Source organism: Fundulus heteroclitus, chromosome 23 (genome assembly GCF_011125445.2).
Source record: "Fundulus heteroclitus isolate FHET01 chromosome 23, MU-UCD_Fhet_4.1, whole genome shotgun sequence".
Classification (NCBI taxonomy): domain Eukaryota; kingdom Metazoa; phylum Chordata; class Actinopteri; order Cyprinodontiformes; family Fundulidae; genus Fundulus; species Fundulus heteroclitus.
The window spans coordinates 4666483-4678749 of record NC_046383.1 but is presented as its reverse complement, the minus strand read 5'-3'; the positions used below and the strand labels follow the sequence as shown (position 1 = coordinate 4678749).

Here is a 12267-nt window from a genome sequence, read left to right as displayed (position 1 = left end):
GAAAGGCTGAATGTGGAAAAGAAAAAAAAAATCGGCCCAATTTGTCCTCGGTCCACTTCCGTCTCCTATCCCCCCTTTTTTTCAGAAAACCTGTCTCGGGGAGGCGCATCCTTTTTCGCAAATCTTACAAAAACACTTAAAGTTTGTAACTGTCTCAGTGGAATATATATAATTATTCGAGCAATAATTCAATTGTGTGTAAAAGTATTTCCCCCACCCGAAGATTGCTTTTCATTTTGCTATTCAGTCGCACTTAAACATTTTATAACAAAGATAACCTGACTACGTATTAAAAGCACTTTTTCACCTTTCTTAAATAAAATTGTCATTAACCATTTTTTTGGCTCAGTTTCACTAGTACGGCTTGATTATTACAAAATCAAGATAAAAAAGAATTTGTCAGGCAACGTATAGCATAGAAAATCTTTTATTGTCACACAGATGGGAATTTCACGCATAAAGTGCATGAAATGGTCATATTCAATAAATTAGAAGATGCATTCTGATGAGGCTCAATTGTCAGATTAAAAATACCTTTGTAAAATAACCTTTAAGCAAGAATTAAACATACTTTTTATTAAGCCCACACTTCTGTGACAATTTCTTTTTATTGGACACTTTTAATCTGCAATGCTGGTTTTATTAGCTGTAGATGGAAGATAATCAAAATTAACTGAAATAAAGGCTTAAAAAACATTCAGGTGTAGTTAATCTAGTATATATTGTAATGTGTTTCACTTAGTAAATTGAGTTACTGAAAGAATAATTTCAATAACATTCTTTCAATGGTAAAGCTAGATGGTTAAAATCTGGAAACACCAGGGTGGACCAGCAGGACAATGATATCAAACATGGATTAAAAATGATTTCAGAATTAATAAATCAGGTTAAAATTAACGATTCTGGACTCGCTCCAACCCAAACCTCATGGGAAACATAAGGACTTTGGGGGTAAAGCCAGATTGGTGTTAAGCAACAACCATTTTAAAGGAAGTTGACCATTTTGAATGAGACGAGTGGTTGAATAACCTGAAAAGAGTGACAGCAGAAGGTTTAGGATTGGTGCAAAAAGCGCGCGGTCAAGGCACAACTTGCTCACGTTTCACCATATATTACTAGTGCTTTATATTTCAGTGTACATGAATGATTTTAACCCAGTGTGGTTGGGAGAAAATTTACAAAATAAACTTTGTGCAGTTCATTCTTCTCATTGTGTAACAATTTCACCAGAAATGATGTGACATTCATGCTGATAGCGAGTGTATGCACATTTCTGGCTGAAACTGCTTATGCGCTGAATGTTCTCCCTGCAGACGGATAGCAAAAAAAAAAACAAACAAAAAAAAAACACACACACACACAAAGAAAAACTACCAACAAAGCTTTGTTCATCCTTTAAAACCATTTTGACTTTGCGCTTTTACAGATGAACCTCAATCATCGAGAAGGAAAATCCCTTTTCTGGGAGCAAATCTAACTTTATCTACTGAACCAAGCTTAGACAGGATTATTGTGAAGGTCACCACATGTGATTCAAATTATATCCACTCTAATGAAAGCATGCAGGGAGTCCTCTGCACTGAAACTGCCTCCACTGATTCTCCTTACATTTTAGACTTTTCTTTGAATCGCTAGAGTTTAAACAGTGACACCTGAAACCAATTTTAAATAGGCATTTACCAGAAAACTGTCAAAATAATGCTGGTGGTGCTTAAATATTTGAACATGTATTTATAGTTTTATTGGAAATTTGAAAGGTATGGGTATTTTCTGTAACCAGCGCATGGAATAATCATATTTCAGTCTAAAGATGGCGGAACAGCCGTCAGATATCGGCAGGAAATTCAGTGAGGAGTCCAACAATGATGCGTTGTTGAATGAAACGTTTGCAGTGACCAGCATATGAGACCAAAGCTTTCTTTGGGAGGAGTTCGTTTTAGTTGGAAGGAAAAGTCAGAGGCAGCGTTTGTGCTAAAACCGCCTCTCCTTGTTAAACAAACCCTGCAGAGTCAGGTTTGGCTGCTGTTAGTTTGCACTAGTTTGCACTACTCTTTCCTGCAACTTGTTTCTGTGTTGGGTCAGGACGGTCTGCAGTCCAGGTCCAGCACAACGTGGTGCACATGAGGCGCGTAAGACTTGACGTGCTCTATGTGCTGGATCGTCATTAGCCACGGCGCACCAGTCAGGTCCTTCAGAAGAGAAGCTATTCGGTGTGCAGCATCCTCGGCCCAGGCCTGCCACACCTCTCTGTCGGCGTTCTTTGCGGAAACCGTCCGAGGAGCGCCGTCGCTAGCAGCAGTGTTTTGTAACGGAGAGGTGACGTTCTGGTGAATGTGCAAAACGCCGCCCGTCGTCCTCTTCAGCAGCCGACACGCCACGGGCCAGGCGTCCTCAGAGCTCGGGATGAGACCCAAGTTCACGCGGTCGGCGATGTTACACAGCGGCATCTGGGAAGACAAAAAAAATAATAATACAAAGAAAAGAAGCTTAAAGTAAAGTAAAGCAGTACTTTTCCCCGACAGATTTATTTTACTGTGCCAAAATGTAAAGCATGCCAGTCAAATATCGAGCCAAAATGTCTGATATAGACCTATTGATGGCAAACAGGAGCTTATTATTTTTAAACATCTGTTCAGACTAAAATGAAATGCCCTAAAATGTTGAGAAACCTTACATCAAACAATGACAAACATTTAAAGGCAAGGCAAGGCAAGGCAAATTTATTTATATAGCACAATTCAGTACAAGACAATACAAAGTGCTTTACATGATTAAGATATAGCAAAATAATAAAATGTAGATAGAAAATAGAATAAAAGCAAGTAGGGATAGAATGTAGTAACAAAAAAGAACATTAAAAACAGTAAAACTGTTTAACTAGAACAGTCAAAGGCAATTTTAAACAGATGTGTTTTTAATCTTGACTTAAAAGAACTCAGGCTTTCCGCACTTTTACAGTTTTCTGGAAGTTTGTTCCAGATAAGCGGAGCATAGGAACTAAATGCTGCTTCTCCATGTTTAGTTCTGGTTCTAGGTATGCAGAGAAGGCTGGAGCCAGAAGACCTTAGTGGTCTGGAGGGTTGATACACTGATAACAAGTCTGTGATGTATTTAGGAGCTAAGCCATTTAGGAATTTATAGACTAACAGAAGGATTTTAAAGTCTATTCTCTGAGATACAGGGAGCCAGTGTAAGGACTTTAGAACTGGGGTTATGTGCTCTGCTTTCTTAGTCTTAGTGAGGACACGATTTTAACTTTTTAAAGTTAAAATCATTTCTTCTACAAACAAAACAATCATAATAATTACATTTTACTGAGTCTTAACCCCCTGTAATTAAAATAATTGTTTGGTTTTGCTGAGCAAACGTTAACGAATGAACTGTTTATAGATTTACAAGCTTATTCCATCTTATCCGTCACATTGGGAATTTTCCCCAAATAAAAAAAAAACACCACTAGAGGGCGATACTGAGCTGAGCTGTGGAGTTATCTGCACCTTGGAGACAAATGTGAAAGCATACCAAACAAGGGAGTAGAAAAGAAGATGTATTACTTGGCGGTTGTCTCCTTGATGGATGGTGCAGCGCTCTGACACCCCGTTTACTTCGAGGTTTTTCTGTAAAGCAGCGACGGCGTCAGGGTTCCACTCACAGGCGTGAACATGGCTGGCCTTCGCATGCACCAGATATGGGAGGGTGAAGTATCCAATGCCTGAAAGATGATACAATTATTAGGACAAGCCCTGAAAACTGTAATCTAAAGTGAAAGTAAAGAGAAATTTACAAGAGGGTAAAAACATAAGTGAAAATAGTAGATTGAACTTTAATCTTAAATGGGAAGGCTGTTGGTATTATACTAACTTAAAAACATAAAAAAAGAAAGTCAATTTTACTTTATAGTGCAGAAAACAAATATCAGATCTCAACAGACTGATTTATTTTCTTGGGAAATCAGTATAAACTGGATTGATTGATTGATGGATTATGCTGGTGAAGATTCTCAGTCATCCAGGTCATGGTCATTTAAAAAAAAGTAAAAAAAACAAACAAACTGGACTGTTTTCTGTAGTTGAAGACATTTCGCTTCCTCTCCCGGAAGCTTTCTCAATTCAAAAATCTCAATTGTTCCTTTAAGCCAAGCCAACAACAACCCTAACGACTCCTCGTTACAGAGGAGTGGACCAGTTTCTGTCCAATCTGCTGGCTTAATGGCTTTAACGACCGCCCATTACTAAGGGGTGGACCTGTTTCGATTGAATTTGCATGTTATCTAAGCCATTGCAAGGCCTTTGTTGGGCAATGGTATAAAGCTTGTTACTCCACGAGAGAGCTTCCGGGAGAGGAAGCGAAACGTCTTCAACTACGGAAAACAGTCCAGTTGCTTTGTTTTTTTTACTTTTTTTGGAATGATTGATGGATTCTACTTGTGGTTCATGGAAATAAAGCCTGGAAATACCCCTGTTTTTGAATACTTTGTTTTCTTTTTCCATACTTATCCTGTCCTGGAAAACAAATTAATTTGATTATTTCCCCTATTTGTTTCCAGATTCCATAGGCAAGGCAAGGCAAATTTATTTATATAGCACAATTCAGTACAAAGACAATGCAAAGTGCTTTACATGATTAAAATATAGCAAAATAAAACAGAATAAAAGCAAGTAGGAATAAAATGTAGATAGAAAATAGAACAAAAAAGTGGTGATTCAGTTAACTAGGACAGTTGAAGGCAATTTTAAACAAATGTGTTTTTAATCTTGATTTAAAAGAACTCAGGCTTTCCGCACTTTTACAGTTTTCTGGAAGTTTGTTCCAGATAATTGGAGCATAGGAACTAAATGCTGCTTCTCCATGTTTGGTTCTGGTTCTAGGTATGCAGAGTAGGCTGGAGCCAGAAGACCTGAGTGGTCATAGGAACTCTGTAAATCCTAATCCAGGAATGAAGTTCTTTAAAAACGTTAATGAAGATGGCACGCAATGAACCAACATAGTTATGTCTTCTGTAACTCAACATTTCTATTGATCACTAAAATGCACCATGTGCTTCCATCACCTGCATATAAGTCGACCACCGTCTCTCCTCTGCAGTCAAATCCGGCCACACGCAGCTTCTCTGTGATGTTCCCGGCTGAGAACATGCACTTGGTGACATCAAACTCGTAGCTGAAACAAGGATGGACTATTTGTTGGGATCGTGTCTATGACAATTTCAGAAAGCAAACAAGTTATTATATTTATGTACCTGATGCCATTGTCCACGTGTTTGACCCAGCTGTTGTCCCCTAACAGCATCGTTACCAGAGGAGACCTAAACCCATCCTTGGATATTCGGCTCATCTTTGCAAGCCGCTTTGCTCCCAATTCGTTGGCGACCACACACCATAATAGATCCCCTACATCAATGACAGAGAAGGAAATTAATTTGCCTCTGACATGTTTTCTACAGTTTATACTAAAGAGAAGAAGTGGTACCTATTTTCTTCCATATTGGCAGGGTAAAACAGTTGTCGCCCAGCAGGATGAGGTCACCATGCCGGTGGAAGCTCCGAGGAAGGTCTCTCCTCAGCTCCTCCAGCCATCTTTCACCCTGAGACTCCAGCAGCTCCTTAAGGGATCTCTCCAGTTTATTTCCACATGTCCTCCCCTTCTCCTTTTTTGACTGCAGTGGAGACTAAAGAGAGCAGAAGAGAGACAGCTGGAGGTAAAAAAACACCTTAAAACGGCTGTTGTGACCAAAGATGAGTGGCAGAATTTTCTTTTGAAATGTCAACTTTCCTGCTTCAGTGTTGTTATATTTTTCCATCAGATGTTTCTGTGGTATAACGAGGGTCAATAAAAAGGTTTCAATGGGTCTTTTTTTTAGCAATAGATCAAGAACCGTGAAACAAATAGTCAATATTTGCACCATTCCAGCTCTGTTAATCTTTCTACGATCAACCCTGACACTGGATCTGAGATTCTGGCCTACGTTGTGACTGATAGGGGCCCATTCTTGCTTCATCGGTGCTTAAAGTTTATCACTTTGTTGTGTACATTCACTTTTAGAGACTGACCACAAGTCCTCAATAGGAAATGAAATCTTGGGACTTAAGCCATAGCATCAAGATGTCTTTTTTTCTTCTTTTTTTTTTTTACCAGTGTTGGTATGAGGCAGGAGCCTCTGCCTCACTGTTTGTGGACCTAAGAGTAATTTCATGTGGCCCCCAGCCACTGTTCAAGAATGGTAAGAAATTGGCCCTCCAACAAACGGAAAAGAAGCAGATGGAAACTTTTGAAAGCTGGGGGTTTCAATGAAAAATATATATCTTGTTAAATGGAGCGAGTAGGCACTAAATAAAGTATTTTCTTATATTAGATGTGTTTTTTTTTTTATTGCATATTAATGTCATAACAAGTAGGGCAGCAAGTATCCAGCTACTTTTTACTCAAGGCAAGGTAAGGAAAATTTATTTATATAGCACAATTCAGTACAGAGACAATACAAAGTGCTTTACATGATTAAAATATAGGAATAAAAGCAAGTAGGGATAGAATGTAGAAACAAAAAAGAACATTAAAAACAGAAATAGTTTAACTAGAACATTCAAAGGCAATTTTAAACAAATGTGTTTTTAATCTTGATTTAAAAAGAACTCAGGCTTTCTGCACTTTTACAGTTTTCTGGAAGTTTGTTCCAGATAAGTGGAGCATAGGAACTAAATGCTGCTTCTCCGTGTTTGGTTCGTGTTCTAGGTATCCTGAGCAGACTTAAGAACAGACTTGGGTAAAACCATTCATTTAACTTAACAAGTGTTTTTTAAAAAGTTATTCTATTTGAGGTTGGGAATAGACTAAAAACAATTTCTGGACCAATAACATAGAAATCAATCTACCAAAAAATTAGGAAACCTTCAACTCATTTAGGCAAACCTGAGACCTTTTTTTAGACCTGCATTAATTTCATCTTTTCTATTTTGTTTCAATAAAATATTGCATGTTTAGTTTGTTGCTGAGCAGATAAAAATAAAATAATTCCAAGTAAAATTATTTAGCATTTTTATTTTGGGGTAAAAAAAAGGCACCTGGGTACTTTCAACTTGGCGAGTTTGGCCCTTGGTGCAAAAAGGTTGAACCTTAGATAAATCTTTTGGAGACAATCCTGGCACAGGCGGGACTTTCTTGGACCCATAAAGGTTACTTCAGGGCAATGTAACATCACTTCTCAAAATCAAATCAAAATCAAGTTTATTGCCAAGTAGGTTTGCACTTACAAGAAATTTGACTTGGTGTTGATGGTGCAGACAATATATATATATATATATATATATATATATATATATATATATATATATATATACACACAGAATCTATAGCTATGTACACAGCAGCACCAACACACTATGACAGCTGTCCGTGGTGCAATCCTGTTGTCAATATGATAAAATCATAAAATATGATGATGCCGGGCTGCATGATTGAGAAAGCAGAGGGCATCTATTATTAAATCTATTAAATCTATTAAAATAAATGCCTCTGTATCTATAAAAGCAGCGGCTGACAGAGGGACGCTTAATCTCAAGAAGCATGGTAGAGGATAAAAGTGAACGTAAGGTCTTAAGGTAAAGGCTATAGGAGGAAATGTGATTATACAGGACTGCGTCACTGATGAAGAAGATTATAAGATATTAGCAACACTATAAATGCCTCTGTAGCAAAAACAATATTGTCTAAGAAAGAAACTCCTAATCCAAAGACGCAAGGCAAAGAAAGAGTCTTCAGAATGAAGCAGGGACGTTAAAGTTTGATAATGTTGTTGCTGCATGGCTGACAAACTAGATCACACCTATAACGATACTATAAAGCCGCATATACCAAAATAGTGGCACAAAAGTGAACGTATCAACTTATCATAAAGCATGGAGGTAACAGTGTGGATAGAATAGAATATAGAAATATTTTTTTGTCATTGCGATTGTACATCCCAACAAAATTTGTCTGCTGCATATATATATGGAGCAGTGAGCAGCATTTACAGCACCCAGAGAGCGATCTGAGGTTAGCGGTCTGGCTCAGAGACCCATAGTGGCAGTCTGTGGGGATCAATATTGAACGTGAGGCTTGGTAAAGGCACCATATTCCTTTGGATCTACCAAAAATACTGGCTTCCAAGGCACACACACAAAAAAAAGAAAAATATTTTTAAGAATCTTTTTAAAAAGCATATATTCAGCTCAACTTATTCAATCAGAATGACTCTAGCAAGGTAACATCCGGTCCCCTGTCCTTCTTAACCTGACTCCTGCATGTTATGTTGTGCCCATAAGATGAAATGATGTTTAGAAGATTGTAGCTGGGCTTAAATAAATAAATAAATGTGCATATGAAATTATTTTTGAAATTAACTGCATTCCCATTGATCAGCCTTAATATTAAACATAGAATCAACCATTAAGATGAGATGATTAAGTGTGAAAGCCATGGTGGTTACCAGACTCCAGGTTAAGTCACAGACACCTGAAGCGCAGGCTTTTCTGAGAGCCAGCAGATCCAGCTGTGGGAGACAGGACGGTGAAATGGGGAGAAGGACTGTCCCGTCTGGTTGTTTGACCAAGCTAAACCGCTGGTCGGACATCCCTGTGGACTGCAGATACCTCCTGCACAATGAAAGCACACATCCAACATCTGACATTCTGCTGCTAGCTCATTGCTTTAGCTAAGAGGTGACGCCGCGGACGCACCAGCCTCACCTGAACTGCTGTGTCTCACAACGAGACACACGAAGACAAGGTACGCCATCCATTAACGAGCAATTAAATAAACCCCTTCTATTTATTTATTTCGAAATAGTCACTATTCAGTTAAAAGCTACTTGCAGCCGGTAGCTGCCATTGAATAATGTTTTGTTTCCAGTCGGACTGTTTTGACTGTCGGACAAACGTGTTTGTTCTCAGTAAAAATCTATTCCGCAAAAGTTATACTTGTTTAGTTGAAGCGTTGTTTGTCTACTTTTTGAGTAGAGAGCAAAATTAGGGATAAACCACAGAAAGAATATCTTTAAAATTTAAGCAATTAGTCATATAGACCTTTTCTCGCTGATGTCGATAGATGGCGACAAAGTGTTGCTATAAATTGCAGAGAGAGCTGGTCCTAAACTTTGTCAAAGCTCGCTATTACGTTTTTGTTCTAATTAAAAGTGAAAAAAAAATGGAAATGCTTTGATTTAAACACTGAATTAACCAATAGAAAGCAGGAGATTTGTTTGTTGGTATGGAAGATACAGATACCAGGACAGAAAAGACATCAACAACAATCACCATAGAGAAGCATCTGGTGCGTTACTGTTGTTAATACAAATAATTGGGTCTTTATCTTATCAGATACTAAGGTTATTTAAATATATCCTCAAAGTGAGTAAATAACATCACTGTGTTGGACCATGACTCCCTCCCAATGCATGAAGCTGCTAAAGAGCTGGAGAGCTCCTTTGGGGACAGACTACATCCTAAATATACAAATGAACGTCAACGATCCTTCCTCCCAGCATTTGTTAGACTTTATAACCACCACTTCTACCACCAAACTCAATAGATGATTACATCCCTGCTGTTTTTGCACAGGTTTTTCATTCTTGTAATTAGTCTGTTGTAGTTTTTAATGCCTATATAAACACGTGGTTTGTAATTTCTTCAAATCACCCTACTCAGTTGTACATTTCCTTTAATCTGAGAATCCTATTTTTAATAGCTATGCTTCTACCTATCTTTTAAAATATATTTATACCCCTGTTTGTATCTGTATGCTTCAATTTGCCTTTCACTTTGCTGCTGAGACACATGAATTTCCCCAAAGTGGGACAACAAAGGACACTTTGATTAAATTTCTGTTTGATGGGTGTTAAAAACTAATACATCAATTTTGCTTTCATAGTATTTCAAGTTTTAAGCTGTAGCCAGGTGCTGTTGAATAAATTAACTTTGTTGCTTGACTATAAGCGTACCCATTTCTAAAAAAGCAGGGGTTTGGCAGTTTGATGTTTTGGCGCGTGCAGTTATAAGTTAACAAAATGCTAAGACAAAAATACATCAGCAATGACCTTAAAGAAGTACTTGCTGCTAGCCATCATTCTGGGAAGGGTGTTAAGGCCATTTTGAAGAGATTGAAGTACATAATTTTAAAGTCAGATTGATTACTCAGGCCAAGAGAAAAACATCTGGCACAGTAACTAATCTACACAAGAGTGGACATTCCAGTGTCAAATGCTCAGGGAAATCCTATTTCTTCCATGTGTATTTTTATGCAACTTGATTAGAATTAATTTACAAATTGATTTTTTATCGATTTTATTCCTTTATTTAGTAATTTTCCTATAACTGTTTGCTTTTGTTTATTGGCCCTTTCATACAGTGGAAAAAACACAATTATCGGTTAATAACGTGTTACAACTTACCCCACAGGGTAAATCTCAATCAAGTTTAATTTGATATTGGATGGTTGTGTTGCTCAAATTTACAGTAAAACTACTTACTAATATTAGTTTAGATTCAGTAAATTAAACATAGCTGAGTATTTTATAAATTTTTTCACAGTCTACACTGCAAAACCGGAACAGAAAATAAGTAAAGTTTTCTTGAAATGAGTGTGTTTGTCCTTGATTTAAGCAGGTAAATAAGATGATCTGCCAATGGAATGAGTCTTTTAAACCCTAAAATAAGATAATTAGACAAATTGCCCTTGAAATAACATGATAGAGATGAGTTGTTTATATTTTAAGAGCAAAAATCATATTCCATTGGCAGATCATTTAATTTTCCTGCTCAAATCAAGGACAAATACACTTATTTCAAGAAAATTTAACTTATTTTTAGTTCTGTTTTTGCAGTGTAACACTGAATCAGACTAAACTGTTTTAGGTCTACCAAATATATTTGGTAAATAGACTAGAATAGAGATAGATAGATAGATAGATAGATAGATAGAGAGAGAGAGAGAGAGAGAGAGAGAGAGAGAGAGAATTATTTTTATTGAACAAACTGGGTGTCAGCCAGTTTGTTATGAATCATTTCATAATGCCTATAGATGCAATATTCACATGTCCAAACAATTATATGGAACTATAAACATCATGGGAATGTCCAGCCATCACATTGTTCAGAAAGGAGATGGGTTCTGTGGCCCAGAGGGGAACGTGTTTAGGTCTGAAATGTGGATCAAACCCAGAGCAAAAGCAAAGGACCTTGTTAAGATGCTGGCTGAAGCAGGGGAGAGAGTGAAACAAGTCCCTAAAGACTACAAGGAGAGCAACTAGCAACGAAAGACAGATGGCAGTTTGCAAAATCACTGTGGGACAAAGACCTAACATTTAGAAGACGTGTCATGTGGTCTGATGAATTGTATGGTCAAAAGGATCGCTAATACGTTTGTAGGAACCACAGGGAAACCTGCAAGCCTGAGAACCCAATAAAGGAGCGGCAAACCGAGTCATGGTGTCTTGCTGCAGGAGGGACTGATGCAGTTCACATAATACATACCAGTAAAATATAAAAAGTTTCATGCCTGGAAGAACAAGATCCCTCATGTAAGCTGGGGGCACTGAGGTACGGTATTTGTGTTTCTGCATCAAAATAAATCAGTTTTGTTCGGTGTGGCACATTTGGTTTCTTGTTTGATAACACATCTGGATCTGCCAAAATGAGATGGAGAGTATTGCAGGGGAGATGGAAGAATGCATGGATGAATGGATGATGGATGGATGTGTGTGAATAGATGGAAGTGTAAATATATGGATAAATATGTGGGTGGGTGGCTTTGGATGGATGGATGGGTGGATAGGTGTGTAGATGGATAGATGCATGCATGGTTAGTTGGATGGATGAATATGTGGATGGGTGGATGTGTTTATGGATGGATAGATAAGTGTTTAACAGTGAGGCTATTGTTGCCAAAGAATGGCAAATTTATGAAGACTTAACATGTTTATTAGACTTTCAGCAGTATTTAATTCTTTAACAACATGGAGGACAGACCTGATTGCTTCATGAAAGGTTGTTGATGTTCAGTATTTTCTTGCCAAGGACAAGAGGCAGTCTTCTACATCCATAATACTGCAGTTTTCAAACTGCTGGATTGGGGGTCATGGGTTTAGGTTTGAAATGTGTATCAAAATTGGAATTTTGTAAATACTGTATACTACTCTATGCTCTTTTGTAGCCTATTTATTTGTGTTTTATGACTTCTTGATTGTGCAGAGTCTGCACTTCGCTTTTACTGATGGAATATAATAGAAAAATGAGA

General features: G+C 37.6%; 1 protein-coding gene across 2 annotated transcripts; it reads right to left on the bottom strand.

Annotated features, from left to right (window-relative positions):
* Positions 1-2053: 2053 nt before the first annotated feature.
* On the bottom strand, positions 2054-8987 carry trmt12 (tRNA methyltransferase 12 homolog). 2 transcript variants are annotated; one of them, XM_036127209.1, is made up of 7 exons: positions 8724-8987; positions 8491-8630; positions 5470-5668; positions 5240-5390; positions 5051-5160; positions 3555-3712; positions 2054-2447 (listed from the first exon to the last, which is right to left on the bottom strand). In XM_036127209.1, the coding sequence occupies exons 1-7, from the start codon at positions 8770-8772 to the stop codon at positions 2079-2081; spliced, it is 1176 nt and encodes a 391-aa protein (XP_035983102.1). In that variant the 5' UTR covers positions 8773-8987; the 3' UTR covers positions 2054-2078. The 2 variants fall into 2 exon arrangements, with proteins under 2 accessions (XP_035983102.1, XP_035983101.1); XM_036127208.1 differs by having other exon boundaries at positions 8465-8630; positions 8724-8980.
* Between the last annotated feature and the right edge of the window lie 3280 nt (positions 8988-12267).